The 22,746-nt window shown below is 44.3% G+C and overlaps 1 protein-coding gene across 2 annotated transcripts in view; it reads right to left on the reverse strand.

Moving 5' to 3' along the window:
- Window positions 1-4,377: 4,377 nt before the first annotated feature.
- The window catches only part of HPSE2 (heparanase 2 (inactive)), a 671,933-nt gene continuing 653,564 nt past the window's right edge, over window positions 4,378-22,746 (reverse strand). Inside the window, exon 12 of one of the 2 annotated variants that reach the window (XM_045438525.1) lies at window positions 4,378-9,770. In XM_045438525.1, the coding sequence (XP_045294481.1) occupies window positions 9,605-9,770 (166 nt within the window). In that variant the 3' untranslated portion in view covers window positions 4,378-9,604. The remainder of the gene's footprint in view (window positions 9,771-22,746) is intronic. The other variant, XM_045438526.1, reaches the window with a different exon arrangement.

The raw sequence follows: 22,746 nt of genomic DNA on the forward strand, positions 1-22,746 counted from the left end.
ATATTAATACTTTATCAGCTGTTTTGCTTTTTTTTTTTTTTTTTTTTTTTTTGCCAGTCTGTGACTTTGTCTTTCATTTTCTTTACAGTGACTTTTGAAGAACAGAAATCTTTGTGCTTTTTGTGCACTGGCTAAAACATCTTTGCCTAAACCAGAGTCACAAAGATTTCCTCCTGTTTTCTTCCAGAAGTTTCACAGCTTATTTTGCATTTAAGTCTATGACCCATTTCAAGTTGATTTTTGTAGAAAGTATGAGAGAAATGTTCAGGTTCATTTTTTTGCATATGGATATCCAATTTTTCTTGCACCATTTGTTGAAAAAAATATCCTCTCTCCATTAAATTACTTTGACACATTTGTCTCAAATAAATTGACTATAAATGTGTGGATCTATTTCTGGGCTCTCTATTCTGTTCAATAAATTTAGAAGGATTCAGGTCACACTAAAGATTTTATTGATTTTCTCGAAGAAACTGCTTTTGGTTTCATCAATTTTCATTGGTTTTTCTGTTTTTTATTTCACCAATTTCCGTGCTATTTACTATATCCTTTCTTCTATTTACTTTGGATTTAATTTTTTTTTTTTTTTTTTTTTTTTAGTTTCTTAGAAACTGACCCATTGATTTGAGACCTTTTGTCTTTTTTTCTAACAAAGGAGTTTGCTGCTATAAATTTCCCCCAAGGTACTGTTTTATCAGCTCCCACTTTTGATATGTTTTATTTTCATTTTCAATTAGTTCAAAATGCTGTCTAATTTTTCATTTGATTATTTTTTGGCCCATGGATTATTTAGAAGTATGTTATTAATTTCCAACTATTTGATGGTTTTCTGGGTATCTTTCTGTTATTGGTTTCTATTTCAATTCCATTTGGTCAGAGAATATGCTTTGTATGACTTGACTCCTTTTCAATTTATTTATGGCCTAGGATATGGTAAATCTTGGTGAATGTTCCTGGTGTACTAGAAAAGAATATGTAGGTATTTTTCTTTTGTTGGGTTGAGTGATCTATAAATGTCAGGTCAAGTTGGTTGAGAGCAACATTTAAGTCTTCTGTCTTCTTAATGATTTTCTGCGTACTTACTCTATCAAATATTGAGATAATGGTACTGAATTCTCTAAGTGTAATTATGGATTTGTCTCTTTCCCCTCCCAGTCTTGCCAGCTTTTGCCTCATATATGTTGAAGCTCTGTTATTTGGTACATAAACATTTATGATTGTTATGTTCTCTTAATGAATTAGCCCCTGTATCATTAGGAAATTACCTTTTAATCTTTGACACTATCCACTGCACTAAATCTACTTTGTTTGAGAATGGTATGGTCACTTCAGCTTTATTCTGATTAGTGCCCACATGGCCTGTGGCAGAGTTCAGGACATGCTCCCCCAAAATACACCGCTTTGGTATATTGATGCTTGTGAGCTAAAAGCACGCTGACTTTCCTTTTCTTTCTGCAAGCAAGAGATGAAACTCCCATGGGAAAGAGGCCCTCCCTATCCCAGGAGGAAAGGATCTTTCTTCTCACCAAGGAGGGAAAGTCTAGGCAAAGAGAAATCTGTGCAAAGAGACCCGGTTAAACTAACTCTTACCTTTCTTTAGTCTCCCCATAGAGTTTAGTTACTTTCCCACAATTGCCAATCTTTCTTCAACGTAGTATATACACACTGAGGCCTAGCCAGTTCTTTGGGTCTTCATTTTTCTTGTGGGGGCTCCCACGTTCATGTTAAAAATCACTAAATAAAATCTCTGTGCTTGTCTCCTATTTCTCTGTTTTATGGCAGCCTCAGCCAGAAACCCTGAGAGGTAGAGCAGACATTCTACCTCCCCTGCATATGTGATCTTCTATCCTTTACTTTTAACCTACTCATGTTTTCATATGTAAAGCACAATTTTTTTGCAGGCAGCATATAGTTGGGTCTTATTTTTTACCCAGAATGACAATCTGTGCCAGGCTGAATTGTCAGCTTGTATGTTAAGAACAACTCAGATATAATGTGATTATTAATATGGTTTAAAGTCTATCAGTCATTATCTGGCTATTTGTTTTGTATTTGTCCTATCTTTTCTTTGTTCCTTTTTTCCTCCTTGTATGCCTTTAAGAACATTTATCAAGTATTTTTGTGATTCCATTTTTTCTCCTTTATTGGCTTCAGGACCAGGACTGGGGTGAGGAGAACGACATGCTCACCTTGAGTGCAGAATTTAAAGGGATGGAAAAGGTTTGGTAATCAATTTAATACTGTTTCAATTAGTGGTTTTAAAAGTCAAAACTAGGGGCATCTGGGGGGCTCAGTCAGTTAAGCGTCCAACTCTTGGTTTTGGCTCAGCTCATGATCCCGTGATTTGTGAGATGGAGCCCTGTGTCGGGCTCTGTGCTGACTTGGTGTGAAGCCTGCTTGGGATTCTCCCTCTCCTTCTTTCTCTGCCCCTCCCTGTGTGTGCTCTCTCTCTCAAATAGAATAGATTTGTGTTCAAATCTATCATCTTACTGTTTTCTATTTGTCCCCCTGTTCTTTGTTTTCTTTTATTTCTTGCTTTCTTTTAAATCAACTATCTTTAAAATTTTTTTTTTACTGTTTATTTTTGAGAGAGGAGAGAGAGAGAGGGAGAGAGAAAGAGAACAAGAGAACGTGAGCGAGGGAAGGGAAGAGAGAGAGGGGGTGACACAGGATCTGAAGCAGACTCCAGGCTCTCAGCTGTCAGCACAGAGCCCGACATGGGGCTCGAACTCACAAACCATGAGATCGTGGCCTGAGCCAAAATCCGACATTCAACTGACTGAGCCACCCAGGTGCCCATAAATCAACTATTTTTTTTATTTTGATTCTACTCTCCCTCCTTCCCTCCTCTTAGAAATAATACACTCTTTTAATATTCTTTGAGTGGTTACCCTAGAGATTAAAACATGCTTCCTTAACTTATGAAAGTTTAATATAAATTACCTCTTCCTTGAAAATGAAAGGATGCTAGAATACTTTCCCTTTGCCTGCTTTTAAAATGTATGCTATTGTAATGCATTTTTAATTTTCTGTATTTTAAATCTCATGAGACATTATTATTATTATTTTATATTTATTTAGATTTCCCCACATATTTGCCACTAATGTTGTTAGTAGAGGGCAGAGCATCCAGTACTAGATGCATCCTAACTGGATAGCGGTGGAACAACACAGATCGTTTTCTGCTAAAGTTCAGCCAAGTACTAGGAGTAGCAAGACTTAAGGGAATGGAAAGAGGCAAAAGAAAGCCTCTTTAGGTCATTCTGAAGTATTAAAAAAAATCCTTTGAATTTAGGTATCCTCACACATGGTCTGTAACACTCACTTGATGACACTCAATTAGAGGGACCCAACATCATTGATAAATTTTCTGGTTTCCTAGCTGTCCATCAAAGTTTTGTGCTCCTTTTTCATGAATGTCTTAGTCTGTTGAGGCTGTTATAACAAAAATATCATAGACTGCTTGGCTTATAAACAACAGAAATTTATTCCTCACAGTTCTGGAGGCTGGGAAGTCCGAGATCAAGGTTCCAGCTGCTTCAGCGTCTGCTGAGAGCCCACTTTCGATGTGTCCCCAAGTCGTGGAAGAGGCAAAAGAGCCCTCTGGGGTTTCTCTTATAATCCTACTCATGAAGGCTCATCCCTCACAACCTGATCACCTCCCAAAGGCCACACCTCCAAATACCATCACATTGGGAATCTATCACATAGGGTAAGGTTTCAACATACCAATCTTGGGGGGATCAAAGACATTCCATTTATAGCAACGAAATATAATTGTTGTTGAGAGATGACTGTTCGGTCAGGGACTTTATTTCTGAAACCCCAGCATCTAGATGGGATTGTGTAATTGACTTATGGCTAATGGAATTCAGTGGAAGGAATTTATGCTAACTCTAGGTTAGGTCCCCCAAACTACTCCCATGTGATTCTACACACTCTCCTTGTCTTCCCGCTGCATGTTGACGCCCATAGCAATGTTGGAGGCCAAGTGCTAAAATGGCACACAGCCTACCAGTCTGGATCCCTGACGGACTATGTGCATGGAACCACTACTTACCCCACTACCATCAATTGACCTTTACACGATCTGTTAGCAAGAAATAAACGTCGTTTATGTTAAACCACTGAGATTCTGGGGTTTATCTGTTATTGCGGTTAACAGGTACTTCAAACATCATCAATGACATCTAACTTGAAAAATAAAACTTAATTTCCACTTAGAGTACTTGAAGCAGGGCTTGTGGGGAAGAGGGAAGTGGGAGAGAGCAGCACACCATGAAATCAACGATACCCATCATGTGTTAGTTCATTGGGTCAAAATGTAGTGTGGACGACAGTGGGCCCCTCTCCTCACAGAACACCCTGAGAACAGAAAGAGTATTCACATTTTATTACTTACAGAGTATTACCTCAAAATAGAAACTACCTCATGGACCCAAATTCTCTGCAATCGCCAAGCTCATATAAACCTTAATATAATCTGTTTTTTGGAAGCAAATATTAACACCTGTTAAAATCCCCTGCAGAGAAGAAATTTTTCCTGGGAGATGTTCCTGCACTTTCTTTGCCAACTTTTAGATGAATAAAACTTAGGTTTCTTTTTGCTTCTTCCAAAAATATAATTTATTATGTAACATTTACAACTTGAAAAAAATCCTAGAATATTTTCATGAATAATAATTAGAAAAGTTCATGATGTGGGCCGCAAAGAAGGGCCTCCTTTTCTCTGCTGGGAGCATAGGACATGGGATTTATTCATGAGCCAGCCATTTGGAACTTGGTCAGCTCCTGGCAAATGCCCCAGGGCTTCCAGGCGGGGGTGGGGCTCTCTGGTGTTTAGAAGGAAGTGGGTATGAAAGCAGTTGGCTTCTTGTATTTTAGCTTTCTTGTTTTAGAGTGGTCTTTGCAAGTTCTACCCCTAAGGCAATAGTTAATGGGTTTATTATCTAGTCTGGGAAGAAAAGAAACTTCCAAATCTCTCAGTAGTTGGGGCAGGAGGAGCAATGATCTCAGAGGCAGTGCATGTGTGGGTGCTGACTGGCTCTGCCACTCACCTCCAGGACTTAGAAATATCAGGAATCATCACCTGTGGTGGGTGGTGGTGGTAAGACTGGTCCTTTATTCTACAGAAAAACATATTCCATTTACAGCACAGGCTGCTCACGGCCCTACTCACTACTCATCAGAACTGCGAGTTGGCTTTCCCATACTTGACACCAGCTGTTCTGGGCGAAGGCACTGCTAGGGTTCTCTGTAGACACACACAGGCTGGTAAGAAAGCTAGCTGTGGGCAATTTGGAGGTGAGAAAAAGGTGGCCACCACCAGTCCAATTAGAGAGAGCACAATGCAGTGAGAGCAGGCTTTGGAGTTCAATAGATGTGGGTTCGATATCTGATTCTGACTCTGCTTATCTAGATGGCCTTGGACAAATCACTTCTCTGGTCTTCCCCAGTCACCACCCGGGACTGGACACAGGAAAGTAGTTACAGAAGCTTCTGTGTCCCTGTTAGTGGAACTCAGAAGCAGTGATTATAAAACTCCAGTTGTTTGGGCTTTATAAAAACTGTTTATCTGTGAGTGCCCCTTACTATCTTATTTGCAATTCTGGCACATCCCAAGAAAAGATTGCAAACAATTCTACAATCAAGATTTAATTCCCTCTCAGTACAGCAGATTTCCCTGCGCTCCGGGTTGGGCGTACGTGGCAGAGGGAAGGCCATGGAACTGGAGAGCAGTTAGTGGAAAAGCAATGAGCAGTGTCCAGGCTGGGGCAGGGGCACTGAGGTTGGAGAGAAGGGATAGTGGAGGAGCCTTGCTACATAAATGTTTATGTATTCTTCCCTTGCCTTCTCCAAGCCAGATGTCTATTATTTTTGGCTGCTCTCTTGATGCTTCACATTTTTAAAGTCCTCTTCTGTCCTGGTGTTTTTACTGCCAGCGGTATCCACCTCGTTCACCTTTGCTTCTGCTGGATTTAAACACTGCCCTCCTGTTTTCCGAAATAAAACCGTTCTCAGCGGATTTCCAAGGGGAATCCAGCAGCCGCATCCCTCTCAGACACAGGGGCCTGGAGTGCAAGGGCAGAGCACACCTGCAGAGGCTGGGCATGGCCTGGAGCACTGGGCAGCTCAGCAGGTCACAACCCTGCGGGGCCCTTCCCACTCCCACCTCAGGAGGCCTCAGCAACTCCTAGTGCTAAAGGCCAGCGGGGGCCTTTCAGATGGAATCCACCAATGACCTCTGCCATTCTGGAGGGTACATGGCTTGGACCCATCTGCCCGGGGACTGGACAACTACTGGGGAAGGGCTGGGGCTACAAAGGCGAGTGGGCCATTGGGAATTGCGGTTCTGGGAGTGCTGGGCCTTACTTAGTCTCATTGTAGCCCAGTTCTGGGATTTTCAAGGGTTTCTCCGGCCAAAGATAAGCCAATATCCCACAGTTGCAGCTTTTTCAGGGTAGTAGAAGAATTGAGACTCTTTCTTCAAATAACAATGAGAATTTGTTCTGAGCCTTTGTGATAAGAAAGGAGAAAGAAAATCATTCCTAGAGGCAGGAAGAGCAGAAAATCGTTTCAACAAAAGGCACAGACTTCTCATTATACTTTTATTATGCTTTCAAATAAGCATTTCTGCAAGGCCATTCTTCAGTTTAAAGTAAAGTGGTTCTAAAGTCTTAGATGATCTCGGCCATGTCTTGTTTTAGGAGGAAATGTCTGATCTGGAAGGCTGGTGGCTGAACTCTCTTGTTCCAGGGCCCAGCCTGGCAAGCCTGCTCCCCTAATATGCACTGTGATGCTGAGTTTTGCCACGGGCTGTTTTTTTTTTTGGGGGGGGGGCGGAGTGTGATCGGGGAATCCCTTATAAGAAGTGATCCCTACTGATTTAGTAATCATGTTCCACTCCAAAATGAAAAAGCCAGGACAGATGCCCTGTACCGAAATCCTTGCAGAATGTGATGTTATTGTGAGTTTCTCAGTATCCTTTGAATAATGCAAATACTTCTTCCATGAGACAGTTGCAAAGTTAGAATTGCAGGACCCCAAAGATACATTTCAGTGATTCCCTTATCCCTTTATTAACTAAAAAAAAAAAATAAAAACCCAAACAAAAAAAACAAAAAACCCAAAAAAACCCAAAATACAAAACTTAAACCTCTTGGGAGCATTTAATACACAGAGAAAGATAAAAGAAGCAGAAACTGCCTGTATTCTGCAAGCTTAGAAGCTTAGTGAAGAACCAGCACTATTTACACAGAGTGTGCTTGCACAGAGCTCTGGAGGTTTGCTGCAGTGAATTAGCAGGACCTGTGGAAAGGTAAGGGAGTGAGGCTGTGAGGCGGGCGACCCCGGGGCCTGCTGGTTAAATGAGCAGGCTCTGGATTATTCTGAGCTCAGCAACCCACTCCCCTGGGTGGCCCCAGGTAGGCTATGAACCTCTCTGTGCTCACAGGAAGGTGGGGGTGAAACTGGTGACTCCTTCAGGGGGCTACTATGTTCGTAAAGCAAACTAGCCAGGCCCAGGCCCGCAGAGACAGCCACTTACTCGCGTCATCAGCAGGCACTTGCAGCTATGCCTGTACGGCACATAGAAGAGGTTTTGATATCTGCACACATTTTTTTAAAGCTTAGAGAAACAACTTATTTGTCTCTTTTCCTCTCTCTTCCTCACTTGGGCTGTCCTCTGACTCTGCTTTCCCTGCTTTCTATCCCGGGTCTTGGCACTTCTCTCTCCTCCCCTCGCAGAGCTGAGCCTTCGGCAGAAGGTGCCTGCTTCCCGAGAACAGGAGGCCCCCGTTGCTTCCAGGCAGAGCACACCCACTGACCGGGTCCAGCCCAGTCCTTGGCCCCCCTTTGTGCTGGCGGTGGCACCAACCTCCTGTGTTGTCGTCCTCCCACATCTGCTGACAAACAGCTCAAAACCGAGTCCACTCTCTGCCTCGTGCCTAATAGAATGCGCCCGTGGGCTTCCCTCTCCCAAATGCCCGGTTCTCCCAGCTGAGTCTCCTGGACTTCCTCCCTTGTGTAATCTTCCTCCCAAGTCTCACCTCAGACCTGGCCCTGTCCTAAGCCCTTTGGGCATCTTAGGCATCCGCCTGGCCCCTGGCCTCAGCAACCCTGCCCCTCCACTCCTCTCCTACCCTCTCTCAACAGCAGAAACCGGACTGCTCTCTTAATTGGAACCCTCTGACGTTGTCAAATATCTCCTCCTTCGAAAAAGCGCCATTCGTGTCCTTTATCCTGAGAAAGAAAATCAAACCCGCAAAAAGACGGTCATTTCAGTGGCAGCTTATTTGAGTCTTACCCCTTGAATCATACAGAAGTTCTTTATCATGAACTTTAAATCAGTCTGCTTCCCCCTCCCCAACCCAGGGGCTTCCCACCCACCACCCCACAGTTCCCCACCAGACCTCCACCTCCAGATTCCCCCTTGCCCCAGGTGGTGAGCTGAAAACTTTGTTCTGTGCTCACACTGGCTGGTCCGGGATAGCACAGACCTGGTCATCTTTCATGACCAGATTAGATTTCTGCCCAGTAAATGCCATTGAGAGGCACACAGCTACTTAGGAAGAGGCAGAAAGGTTAGATCCAATGACTTTTGATTTATACAGTTTTTTATGGTTTTGGTCAAACAAGCCATGAAGGGCTTGCTCTACAAGCTCTTAAGATTCTCTCAGATTTGATGCAGGTCTAATTACTTGCTTGTTCAGTTGGGGTGTGCGTGCATGTGTGCATGCGTCTGTGGTGGTTCAGCGTGCTTTCTCCTCGTACTAAAACTCTCTCCCTTCCAGACACATGACGGACGATGATTGCTTTTTGTGGTGCCTAATACATTGTTCTCCACTCCATGAATATTGTTACCTGACTCCCATTCCGACCCAAGGGGAATCTGGATTCACAGAGGAGTAGAACCCTTTTACAAAATCTGGAGTATGATTGCAATTTTACTTTGGAAGCGCCCGTTTCCCAGAGGAATAGCGAGTGATGGATGCCACTGTCAGAAGCCCAGATGCGCACACTCATACATCAGCCAGGAAATGACATAAACAGCTCGCCCAGCAGGCCGGCGCTGACCCACCCACTTGTTCCCCTGTGGGAAGAGGGGTGGTAGGAAACCCAGGGCAACAGAAGGGAACAGGCCAAGGAAAGGAGTTGGGAGAGGGCTGGGCTCTTTCGGGCCCACCTGGTTATTTCTTTCCTCATCTTCTGCGGAGGGCAGCCATCACAGGCTCAGAGCCATAGTTCTATTGCTATGTGACCAGGATCATGGAGAGTTGTTTCCTTGGTCCTGGGAGCGTGCCATCAGCTTGTTTTCATGGTACGTGTACATGGATACATACAGGTCTACACACATACCTTCATCCTTACATAGGTACGGGTGATGTCTACATGTTCCTTCGGGGCGGATGTGGCCTACCTAGGCTAAGCTCATGCTACGGCATTTGTCTCTTTGCAGAGCAAGTCTGTGCTGATTCCAGCAGGATTGGGCAGCAGAGACTGTTTTGTTGCTAAGAAGATGTCTGAAAAATAAGGACACTATTAGGGCAGGAGAGTGGAAAGCAGTTCAGCAGGCCTGCTGGTAGCTTGTGACTGTGAGGGTGGTTTATCGGTAGCGGCAGGCCAAAGCGTTGACATTCTTGACCACATAAAAGCCCATGGTAACTGGAGGGATGACCAATGTCCGGCCGGCCCGCAGGGGGCGGGGCTTCAGTTCTGGGAGGGTCCCATCATCCACCATCACTAAGGGCTGGCCATTCAGCTGCACTGACCTGCAGTGAAGAAAAATAGCACGGGCTTGTCATTTCATCATCCCAGCAGAGCCTGTCTGATACTTGCCCAGCCGTCACTTACTGACACGTGCTGTGCCCAAGTGCTCACCTGGGCGTTTTACTTCTAAAAACTCATTAAAAAATTCCAGCAATGCCCTGAGAAAGAAATTGCCATTATCCCATTTTACCTCGAGTGGCTAAATGACTTGTCCAAGGTCACACAGCATGTAGTGCTGGGAGCCAGGATTTGAACACAGGAAGTCTAGTTCCAGAGACACAGCATTTAGACAAATGAGAAGTCCATGATGCAGAAGAATCTTAGGCCTATTTTTAAAATCATAATAGCAAATCTGTTTGACTTTATACCTAAAGAATTTTTTCCTGTGGAATGATCCGAAGGCTTATGATGGTCTCAGAAATCTCCTATTTAACTGCTGTCTTTAATTTATTTGAGAGATTAGAGAATTAACATCATGTCACTTGACTAGGGTTGTTCTGAAGGAGGACAGAGACATTTAGAGACTCCTTTTTCTAGTCTGAGTTTTCTTATCAAATATTTAACGGATGTTTCTGTTTTAGCAGCACAATGGAGTAGGTGATAAAGTACGCATTTTTTAAAATTTGAGTTCACCCATCCCGCTTGCTTTTATTCTTCCTGTGCACCAGCCATCTCCAATCCTGGAAAGAGGGCCACATACGGAGCACACTTAGGAGAAAGGGAAATAACTCATCACCCATCCTTGGCCTGTGGTACAAAATCCAGAGAACTTCCCAGCTGTTCCTGACCCAGAATGACTCGTACGGCTATGTACCCAGATGGGAGCTCAGTTTTCTGGGTCAGAAGAAAAGGCTAGAGCCAGGCCATCAGCTGGAAATAAGGCTGTGAGTCACCCTCAGAAAATGAACATTGCATAGTGATGGCTATTTTGGGGCCTTGCCCAATCTCCGACGTGATAACATTGCAGTGATATAATCTGAGCTGTAAAGAGAATGAAATGTTAGAAACTGATATAAAGGTCTTTGTTTCATGTTCCTTGTGTGCTATGAATGATAGGTTTAGAGAGAGATAAGCAGACCTCTCCCCAACAGAGCAGTGAACTCCCAGAGAGGAGTGTGTTGTGAATTGCTCCCAGCAGAGAGCGAGGCAGGGAGGTAGGTCCAGATCTGTCCCGCATGGGTAAGTTTGGGCCTGGTCCAGATCTGACAGAGGAACAGCCACCCTCCTCTTGTCAGTATGACTGAGGAATGAAAGAGGGAGCAGGGGACTGGAGAGCCAGGCCTGCCTCTGGAAAAGTGTAGAAGTAGGAGAACCGAGATCTGCTAAGTGTTGACCTCATCAAATCTGCAAGGAGCTTTTGATCCAAATGTGAGTGACCCTCTCTGGTGAAGACAGTCTGTCTACTCATCTACTCATTGGAGTGGGATGCAGGATGAGGAGAAGGGGCCCAGTTACAAAAAAAAAAAAAAAAAAAAAAAAAAAAAAAAAGCCAGAACAGGTCTTCACAGTATATTCTCATTATTTTATTTCAGGTGGTGTGAATATCCAACAACCAGACATATGCACCATCAAATAAAAGTTCAATAATGTAATTAGTCTTTCCAATGAATACTCAATTGATATCCCTGCTCTACTTGAAAACCTTCAGTGGTCCCTCTTACATATGGAGTTGGGGGCCAGCCCCTCCCGCTAAGGAATTTAACTTTGTGTGATCCCAGAGCACTGGTATCTCTGGGTTCTGGAAAGTGCAACACAGTGTGATAAGCAAGCCAGCCTTTGAATTTCTATATTGCTATCCTGGAACAGGCCCCATTCTGATTCCTTACTGGTTATTTCAAAAGCTAACCCGAGTATGGGTGGGACCAGGGAGCACGGTTGAGATTCTAGACCGATCTCTAATTCCAGGATCCCCATGACTGACTTGCTAGACGGTCTGGCAAATCTCTTCACCTCCCTTCCTGAGGTTTTCTCATTTCTGCAACTGCTATAGGCTGCAGGGCCAGAGACAGGAAATACAAAGTATGAAGGTGCTTTGAGAGCATAAGGAACCCGTAAGTGGGAGATGGTGTTTTGTTATCAATTCTTTTTGCTGTAGTTACGGGACACTTACTGGTCCTTGTACTTGACTGCTTTTGGGAGTGACAAGTTCATGGCTCCTCTTAAAGCCCTCTTTTCCCTTAGCTCCCATGGGACACCTCTCTCTCTCCCTCTCTCTCTCCCTCACGCACTCTCTTGATCCTTCATTTCTGCATGTGGTTGCCTTTTGAGGGGGGAATACTGGCTTCTACTTGTCTCTTGGATGCTGGTGCTTTGTCCTTGGATCTCTTATTCTCCCACACTGCACACTCCCACTGAGTGCGCTTACCCACACCCAGGACTTTGATTGTTATCCACATCAACGCTTCCAAACCAGACCTAAATCCTTCTAACTAGTGTATCTCCCCTTGGCTGTCCCACAGGAACTTCAAAGTCTCTATGTCCAAAGTCAAAATCTTCTCCTCAAACCCTGTCCTTTTCTCTGCCTTTTTTGTATTGGTAACACCATCTATCCAATTACCTAAGCCAGAAAGCTGGGCATCTGGGACTTTGCCCCCAATTCTCTGTCAGGGGCACTGAGTCCAATCAATTCTACCTTTTAATATTTTTCATATCTGCTTTCTCTCCCTGCACTGCTACTATTCTAGTTCAGAACTTGCCATGTAACCCATCTCTTTGCCCTCTGCCTCGCCTTCCTCCTGCTGCCTGCCATAGTGCTGACAGAGCAATCAATTGCTGTCACTGCTTTAACCTCTCCGGCATCTCCCCATCCTTTCTGCTTTCACATGGACAACGAGGCCTAGCTCTGGCTAGCTCTTCAGTCTCAGATCCTGCCAGCACCGCTTACTCCCCTGTTAACTGTGGCTCACTGACCTCAGGGGGTGGGTATGGGCTGAGTTGGCAGTTATAATCATGAATAAAGATTGTTTCACAATGAAAAGAGAGTTAAGTCTTGCACATAAATGAAATAAATATTTCTCAAATGAAAATGTAAGTAGACACATTTGGGAGTGTAAGTTCCCACTTACAATTGGGAATAAAGTACACAACTTCATTTGAAAGTATAGTAAATATTTTGCAAATGTAAATATCAGTACATTTGGGATTAATAAGACACAAGTTCATTTAAAATTGTTATAAAATTCCTAACAGACTTTTTGTTGGGAGAAGGGAGACATGATGTGCTTTTTTCAAGCAAGAGATTTAAAAGGACGCTAACTATAATGGGGGAGGGCCATGACATGTGCCGACATCACAGAGGAACCCTAGTCCTTTGCAAAGCCTACGCCCTCACCTGGAGTGACTGAATTCAACACCCTGCAGTCCCACATATGCGGTGCCCCTTCCTCCTGGAGCACAGCCCACCCTCCTCCCCTGTTAGACTAACCACACTGGGTCCTTGCAGAACTCCTCACGTGCTGTCCCCCCTGGGGAACCTTCTCTGATCCCTGGGCTGGGCAGAAGCCCCAACTCTGGACTTTTGTGTATCCCAAACTTCTCAATAACCATCTCCCTGAACTGTAGTGTCTTACTCTCTCCCTCACTGGGCTGTGAGCTTGGTCAGGAAAGGGATCATGTCTTTCACCCCTAAATCCTTGGTGCCTAACAAGGTGGTTGGCATAGAGGGACAAAATATTTTGGGACAAGTGAATGAGCTCTGAGGCTCTTTTGCATTACTTCTGATCTTCTGGGGTGGAGTTTCTCCAGCTTAAGAGAGGCTCCCTGGAGGTTCGTGGAGTGTCTTCACAGATTTCATTAACCTACCAATTACTCTCACTCTCAGTGGTTCTGGAGATGTTAGATAAGACCTGAATTATCGCTGATTCTCAGTCATTCACCAGATAACTTATCCCAACCTGACATGAGGCCATTGATCATGGATAGTATTTTTTATCCTTAAAAAAGATCTATATGACCATCTCTTAGCTAAGCCAACATGAGTTAATTTCCTGAGACCCTGAGTCCCCATACATCCTCATCTATAAAGTCCCTCCATTATAAAGAGAGACCATGTGCTTTACCACCTCCATTCTATTTTTCCTGCTTACATTTTTCTTTTAATAATTATCCTGTTACCCAATGAAGTCACATTATGCTAAATATTACAATAATCTTTCATTTTTGTGAAAAATTTGTAAGTTTAAAAACAATCACGTTGATGATGAAAGTCACTGATTAGTACACAATGTCTATGTAAAAGGCATTTTGTTATGATTTCCTTTGACTATTGCATTTAGTCCTTCCAATGACTAACTAAGGCGGGGGTTAGTATCCCTATATTATCCATGAAGAAATCAACGCTTAGAGGTGCCTCAACTAAGTTACACAGCCAGTAAGTGGTAGGAGTGAGATTTGCAATGCTCCCTCGAGATTGCTAAAGAGCCCTGTGAAGTACATGGGGCAGTTAGTATTATTATTATTGTAACTTTATTATTGAGGTGAGGTCAGACAGGTTAAGTGGTCTGGGCAAGGTCACATAGCTAATAGGTGGCTAAGCTAGGTCTCAAATTCAGTCCTCTGACACCTCTCTCTACTATTTCGTGTGGTGCTCCAATTCCAGATGGCACTCACCAAGATCATGTTTCTTTATTTCAAAACCTTTCCTTATCATATTTCCATCATATTTTGGGACCTCCTTTACTGCTCATGACTTTTCAAACCAAATGCTAAATGATCCAGCCCATGTTGAATTATTTTTCTTAATTCCCTAGCTGCTGAAGGCATTTAAATTATCCAAATATTAGGACAACTGCATTTTATCACCATCTGTTTTTACAAAGTCTGAGTTACTTTTCAATTCCTAAATTTGTTTTCTTTATTTTGCATGTTATTTGAAATGGGATTCAATGTGTCAGTGTGGAGTCAAGCCCTCTGCTCTCCAGGTCTCTATGGGAGCCCCTTGCCCAGGTCACCCTCCTTCCCCCCACCACCTGTCCACAGTTTCTGGTCATCATGTCTTGCCCTGTTTCTCGCTGGCCCTGGATACAGAAGCAAGCTTTCAACTATTCTGAGGTCCCAGAGAAGCAGGTCTAGTGAGCATACCCCTTGCCAGTCTTGAAGATATATGAAGATTGCTAGACTCTGGCCTGGCCCTGGCTGACCTTTTGTGGGGGCAGAGGCTGGGGGAGCCTGTGTATTATTGGGAGCAGGCTTGGGAGCTGTGTATGCTTCTGGCAGGTATACTTGGGACCTTGAGTGGGAGGTGAAGGGACTTAGAGATAATTGTTCTGCCTCAGCTACTTTGAGGGAGTGATTTGTCTTCTCTTCTCTCCATGTGTAAGACAGACTAGATGAAACCTAAGGTTCCTCCTGTCTTTTTTTTAGGTGGTTGTCCAGAGCCTAACATGTAGCTTGAGGCGGTGTTTAATGTCAAACTCAGAATGATCCTGCACAAATAGAACTGTGATCATGACATTCACCTACCTAGGGTTCAGTAGCTCCCTGCTGATCTTAAAACACTGTCCAAAGCCTTTACAAGAACGCGTAAGCAAAGCCTTTTACCCACTTCTCCAGCCCCTTAGAGAGGCTCGCCCTAGTCCCTGCCCATTCCAGCTCCCCACTCCCACCACCTCCTCTCATTCCATGCTGCAATTTCTCCAAACAAATCTCTGATCTCAGAATTTGTGGACATGTTGTTCCTGCTGCCTGGAACCTTCTACTCCCTCCCACTTCCATCTTCCTTTTTCTGGCCAACTCCTCCCATCTGTCCTTCAGGTCAGGTGCTGCTCCAAAGTGCTACCCCATACTTCTTGGATCTCTGCCCTCATCACAGGGTACTGGCATGCTGACTGCTTATCAGTCCACTAGACAGAAGACCATGTGTCTGTCCTGTTCATCCCTGCACTTTTCCTATACCAACTTACATAGCAGGTACTCAATAGAAGGATTGGATATAAATATGCCGGCAGACGAACCTAGAAAGAAAAGATACTGGACCGGAGGGCCAGAGACCGGAGTCTTGCAGACTTGCAGACTTGCAGACTTGCGGAATGAAAGGTACAGGCCTGAACATGTGAACAGTCCCTTCTGGTCTCAGTTTCTGGATCGTTAAACCATGAGAGAGGGGGAAGGCGGGAAAGAAGGAGTGGCGGCCAGGGGAGAAGGAGGAAGGAGGGAGAGGAAGGAGAATGTGTAAGAATCTGAGTGTGTGTTGGAGAGTGGGCACCAGCTCTGCTTGCTCCTTACTACCCTCCCACCTCCAAGCCGGACTCTCGTTACGGAGTACTCCCCTGGGCGCCACTAGAGGGCACTCTTGCTCTACACAACAGTGCCTGAGAGCCGACTGCAGTGGCTCCGGGGAAGCCAGAGCCTGAGCGTAGCCGCGACAGCCGGCACTCCGTCCCCGCAGGGCCCGGAGCGTTTGGCCTCCCGGAGGAAGAAACCACAGGGTCAATCACATCCCAACAAAAACTTCGTTGCGGTCCACTTGGCAAGGGGCCCACCCGAATGTGGCCAATATTAAGGAATCGTGCGCATCCGGGCTTCGATTCCCGCCGGGGTGCGGGCTTCTCCGCCAGTGTGCAGGGAGGGGGTCCGCGCAGGTGCGGGGCTGGCGGCGCCCGCGCGACCCGGCGCCCCACTCTCCCGGCCGGGTTCCCGGCGCCCCGGCCTCCCCGCCCGCCGCGCACCTGTGTGCGCTTTACAGGCCCCCGAGGCCCAGCTGCCCCCCTCGCGGCCCCCTCGCTGAGTTAGGAAGCTGGTATGCGCAGCTGCCCTGCCCTTCTCCGGGTCAGGGGCAGGTTAGAGCCTGGAAGTTCGAGGACAGAGGGGCCTTGCTTCTCTCTCCCCTGCTCCAGGCGCGGCTGTGCATCTGGGGTAGCTTAGAAAGGAAGTTCCTTTGAAATGGCCATGAGTGATCGCTACCCCGCTGATGAGGGCTGCTCAGGAGTGCCGCAGGCTCGTGTCACCCCATCTCACTTGCCCGCTGGAGCAAAGGCTGAAGGATGCTCATTACCCTCTGGGGGGGGGGGGGGTGCTCCTGCCTCAGGGGTTCTAGGGAGGATTACTTTCAAGTGTGCCCTGAAGTTTTCCTCCTGCTTGCTTTTTGCCTTGCCTGGAATGTGGTAGAATCTGTCAAAAAGTCCACTCTTCCCTCCAAGCCCCATTGGATGTGGCCTCCTTCACGGCGCCTTATTTGATAGTCCCAGCTGGAAGAGAGGCCCATTATCTGCCGCTCCCTCTTTAGCACGCGTCCTTCTGAGCTTTGTTTTATCTGTGTGCTGGAGTCATTTTGCATGCTAGACCCAACTGTTCTCATCCTACTTTTCAGTAGCATGTGGTTTGGTGCCTTCTTGCTTCTGAGAGTCATTCTAATTAATGTTCGTTGAGTTCCACCCAGTCAACCTCTCTAAGGAGTTCTCCTGACTGGACTCTCCAATCTCTTTCTCTAGTGTTAGTTACAGGACACTGTAAGAGAGAGAGAGAGCAAATGGAGACGAAAACTTCCTGTTTCCCTCACACCCCCAAGAGCCCACATCATATAATGAAGTTCCTGGCCACTGAGGCGTTTTGAGGTTGATATGATCATTTGCCCTTCATTCTGTTCTTTGAGGGGTCTACTGAAACACTGAGGAGTTTTGATCTGGCTTCTGTATCACTGAGCAAACACTGGGACTTCTTTACGCAAGCAGAGCTAGGGGATTTTATAGGTGAGTTGTTAGAGATATAGGCTTTTCCTGTTTGCAGTCAGGTTTGGGGGTCATGATTTGATCTGTGTTCTAGCCAAGTCTGTGTAATAATGGTCCAAGCCATAATGGGATTCTACCACGTGCTTCTAATGGCTTAAAATAACTTAGCACATTTGGCAGACAAGATGAGAGACCAGCTAAGGAACCCGGATTTATACTGATATTGTTAATTCCCAACAGATGAGCAAATCATCTGGGGGCACTTTGGGAAGAAAATCTGATTCTGTGACCATCTCAAAGCTCCATGTCATAGGCATATCACACTCAAACCACAGGACACAATAGGAACCAGCTATAAAAACTATGGGGAGACTTTAATATGTGGTTAACTTGGTTCCCTTCCTGTTGTAAAGAATCAGTGCCATGATCTCTGACGTTCATGAGTGGTGTGTAAGGGGCATTATTCATATCCCTACTGTTCTCTGCATTGTACAAATTCAATTGTAACAGGCATAGTCCTAACCTTACCCGTGAAGACAGAAAGCCCAGAAACATGCAAACGCATGGTCAGACACACCAGAATTAATACATTGTACAAGGAGAGAGATGAGGAAACTCACACTTCTCGGCCTGGATTTTGAGGTCTTCTGCATTCTGGCTCTATTATATTTTTGTGGCCCTTCCCCTCACCCTACAAAGTATTCCAGTCATGTAAGATGATTTGCTACCACCCACCCCTTTCAAATAAAATGGGCCTTGAACTTTTATACTTCTGAATCTTTAGTAAGCTCATCCCACTGTCTGGAATCTCCTTCTGTCTAGCGTTTCCTAGATGTATGGCTCATCCTTCCAGCTCCTGCTTAATGGGCCTCAGCCTTGAGGACTTCCCAGATTGCCAGGTCAGAATTCATCTCTCCCTTCCTTACACTCCCCTCTGCTATATTTACCCTCTTGTAGTCTGCCTTATCTTCTTGTCTCAGTCTCCTCTGTGGCAAGAGACCAGGTTCCCCGAGCTCTAGCTGTGTAGAGCTGGAAGAGGCAGTGTGGGGGTGAGAAGTGTACCCTTTACGGGCAGTCTGCAGATGAGATGAAGAGAGTCAGGAGGGCAGGTGTGTGCATGTGTAGTTGTGTGTGCACGCACATGCACATGTGCACAGATGGGTTTTCCGCATGTAAAAGTATGAGATCAAGTCCATAAGCCACACCCTGAATTAGTTCCATCATTCTAAAGTCACAGCTCCCTGGATACCTATTCAAATATGTTAAATCAAGGGGATAAATATCTCAGTTTTATGGGATTTTGATAAAGTGTTCCCTGTGATATCAGGTGCACTGGTGCACCCTCAAAAGTGAAAAATAGGACATTCCAGGTGTCACAGGCTCTGTTCCAGGGCCCACAGATGTCAAAATGCAAAGTGTGCGGTGACTCTGAATCATTCTTGCAAAGATGAGCAGAGAAGAGGTAGTCTGCCAAGTGACTATTGGTGTTTTCCGCAGCTGGTTCATAGTTCGGTGCTCCAAGCGCCTATTCTGGAATGAGCCACATGTTCCTGATGCTTGGCAGCCAAAGAAATCCTGATTCAGGGCCCAGGCCCTGCCACAGGGATGAGCTAGATTAAGACTTTTCAGTTTCCTATGTCTCGTCTGTCCCCCAAACCACAGCCTCTGGAGGGTGGGGAGAAGGGAGAAGACAAGGGCCATTTCTTCTCAGTCCAGCGGAACTGCCTTCATATTCTGCTTCCTTGCCCCTCAGTTTAGAATCGACTGCTTGGAAACGTGAGCTTTAGCCTAAGGTGCTCATTTACCAGTGTTTCATCTGGGTTATCTGGAACAGAATGGAAATCTCTGCCTGCAGCCAGAGTCCCCAAGGGAGCGAAGGTGGGGAGGGGAGACCACAGCCTTGATGGGCAGCTGTGCAGAGATCCCAGCTGCTGGGAGTGGGCTGCAAGAAAATGTATTCTGGAGCCGAGGGCAAATGAAAAACTCTCAGAAAATAACCCTGAGTGCAAAGTGAAAACCCTGAATTCCTAAACATCTTGGTTTAAGATGTCAAGTCACTGTAAAGTATAAAAGCATTTTATAATCCTCTAATCTGCACAGTGATCTGTACATTACTAATCTGGGAGTTAAAACAAAACAAACAATAAAACCTTTGGGGAACCGTACACATCCTTCTACTTAGTCATAGACAACTCCCGGGGGCTCATGGCATGTTCACACCTTTGGCAAAATGGCTTAGTGCCTAAATGAAGAATAGAATCTGGGTGAAATCAAAGATGCAAATCAGCTGGGATTTTGCTCCAGTATTTTTCTAGAGGGACAGTGGTTCTCGACCTTGGCCACATATTTGAATCACATGGAGAGCTTTAAAAACTACTAGTGCCTGGGTCCCAGGCCAGAGATTTTGGTTTAATTGGTCTGGGGTGTGGCTTGGGCATTGGGGTTTTTAAAGCTCTCAGGTGATTCCAAGTGCAGCCACGGCTGAGCACCAGGGGTAGAAGGAAGAGTGGGGATACGTTTGCAGCTGGGGGTGGAGGGGAATCACACAGCTTTCTAACCATTACGTTCCAAGTTTATTGTGAATAAAAAGAGCTTTTCTCACTGTTTTGGAGTACTGTGTCAACAGGCCCTGGTTTTTTATCCTAAAAGTCAGATGTGAACTTTTCAAAGGCAATTTTTTTTTAACAGTCTGAAGTGAGCATTTTTGCTATTTCAAAAGAACGGCTTCATCTCATGTTTCCCTCTAGTGTGTGCTAGAGGGGAAACTAGTGTGCACACTAGTGAGATGAACATGTTGCTCAAAACACAGCATAGAAGTGTGCACGTCGCACTTTATGAGAGGAATTAAGAACCGAATCAGATGAAGCATTTGCACAGATAATGAACTCTGCGTTTAACATTGAAAAAAGAAAAACATTGTGCTTTTCTTGAAGGGTAAGTTCTCAAAGGCATTTAGGTTTCTTTCAGGTCCTGGGCTGTGGCACGGAGAGTTCCCTACAGACAAAAGGTGGTTCAAGCTCTCTCCAGGCAAGAGGAAAGGGGGGGATTAAGTATATCATTCAGTTCTTTCACCGTATTTTCCAAATTATGTCTATAATTATTTACTTAGATAATGCTATATACCTTGGTTATGGCTACTATCTCTTTTTGAACCACAGGACACCCTGAAATGAGCACATGGGTTAAAAGAATCCAAATTCTCTAAGTTTCAATGAGTAGTAAGCTTACATTAACTAAATATTTGTCAGGCTCATTTCTGTATATAGTTACTTCTCTTTATTTTTTTCTACAGACTGACTCAGAGCCTTACGTGTAATATTTTTATAAATATACATACTCATATATATATTTGTATTTCTACTTGTACAGTGTCCGTTTCAGACTTTCTGAACTGAAACACTAACTTGAACATTGCTGGTTAGACTGGGTACCACCTTCCTGTTCGCTCAAGGCCAGCTCCTAAATCTCTCTAATCCCAGGCACCTTTCTTGCTCCAGCCTCTGCTGCTTATCTCTCCTCCTAAGGGGCTCTGAGTGCCCTTTTAAAAGGGCTAAAGATGATATGGTTGTGTCTGCAGAGCAGGGCCTTTTCCTTCAGGTAAAAGAGGGCTCCATTCTAATGCTTGCATTTAAAAAAGGGATCCTCTTTTTTTCTGACTTTTTAAAACCAGCACCTGTGTGGGTTAATAGCTTTCCTCACACACTTTCAGCTTGAACAGCACTATTGATGGTTCTTACCTCTTACAGAACATCAAAACAAATTCCAAAGGCATTAAAAAAGTACATATAAAAAAATGAAACAAAAAAAGAAACTAGAAGAAAGATACATATTCATCTGATTCTAGGAACATAAATACATAGACATATAAATGGAAAGGAAGAAACCACAAAGCAAAAGATATATAGATTTAACTATATAAAAAGGGAATACTTCTGTATGTCAAGATAATACCCTAAAACTGAAATAGTTGGAAAGACAGCAAATAAAATACTGGGGAAAATATTTAACATATGTGATAGTTAGCAAAGGGAAAACTGCCTTATGTTACAAAAAACTTACAAATCATTAACAAACAGATAATAACCCAAATGAAAAATAAGCAAAAGACATAGAAAATTGATAAAAGAAAAACTAAGAGACATGAAAAACTTTCAAGCTTACTAATAATACTCAAAGATACAAATGAAGATGAGAATATATTTTTCATTATGAAGTTGGCAACAATTTAAAAATAATACTGTTCTGTGTTGGTGAGGTATATCCGAAATAACAAAATGCTCACATTTCCTACTCCTCAGACCTCCACAACTAAGCTTGTCTGAGGTAAGAACATTGAAGAGCTAATTATAGGAGATAAGGTTCTATAGCTCAGTGGGTTCTAAGGTGAGCAGTCTGGAAACCAGGTCATTTGAGGAATTGTTGAAAGAGTGAGTGTTTGCTTGGAGGCTAGAACTCTACAGGGAGACCTTGAAAAACCGTTATGAAGAAGGTATAGATTTACTCTGCTTAATTTTTCCAAAGCAAGGGTAGAAATGGGAAGAAAACACCCTCTGGCCACATACAAGGAGGATCTTTCCTACAATCAGAACTGTCTAGTCCCAGAGTGGGCTGACTCATGACATGAGCAGTCTCAATAAACAGAAGCTGACGGGCTTTCTGTCAGGGACATTATAGAGGAAACTTCTTGATCTCAAAGAGTATTTCCAAATTTTTCCTCTATAAAGTCATCTTTTAATAACTGCAGAACTTTCATAGAGTGGTTTATTTTAAGAAGAAACTAATTTAAATGATCCCAGGCAAGTGGAGATAATGGAAACCTGCAGGGAGTACATCTGGTTGAACAGAGTTCAAAAACTCCAGGTACCAACTAATAGCAACAGTATAGAAATTCAACACTTAGATGTCTTGAGTCCGCTGAGGTAAGTGGAATAATGGCCCTTTGGTCCCAGAAAGCAGGTCTTCAGGTTTTGTTTCTGAGTGTGTGGGTGAAGTCTTGGTATAGAATTCTTAGGGTTAAGACTTTTCCCAAAGCTCCTTTTACCAGATCTGTCCATATCCAAAAATAGATGTGGCACTTCTAGTCATCATTAGAGAGAGATTGTGATAGGTCAGGTGGTAGCTAGTTCAACCCTCACACTTGCCAAGCTCTGAATCTGGAGATGAAGTATCGTAATGTGGTCTGTTCCAACAGGGACATGAAGATATTTTTAAAAGTCTCAGCACCTGGGAGTCAACTTGAGTATTTTCAGAACTATTCTGTTTGGCTAACATCAAATGACACCCTTCTAAAGGCAAGCAGTTAGATGCCAATGTT

The sequence above is a fragment of the Leopardus geoffroyi genome, chromosome D2 (assembly GCF_018350155.1).
Source record: "Leopardus geoffroyi isolate Oge1 chromosome D2, O.geoffroyi_Oge1_pat1.0, whole genome shotgun sequence".
In the NCBI taxonomy this organism is placed as follows: Eukaryota; Metazoa; Chordata; class Mammalia; order Carnivora; family Felidae; genus Leopardus; species Leopardus geoffroyi.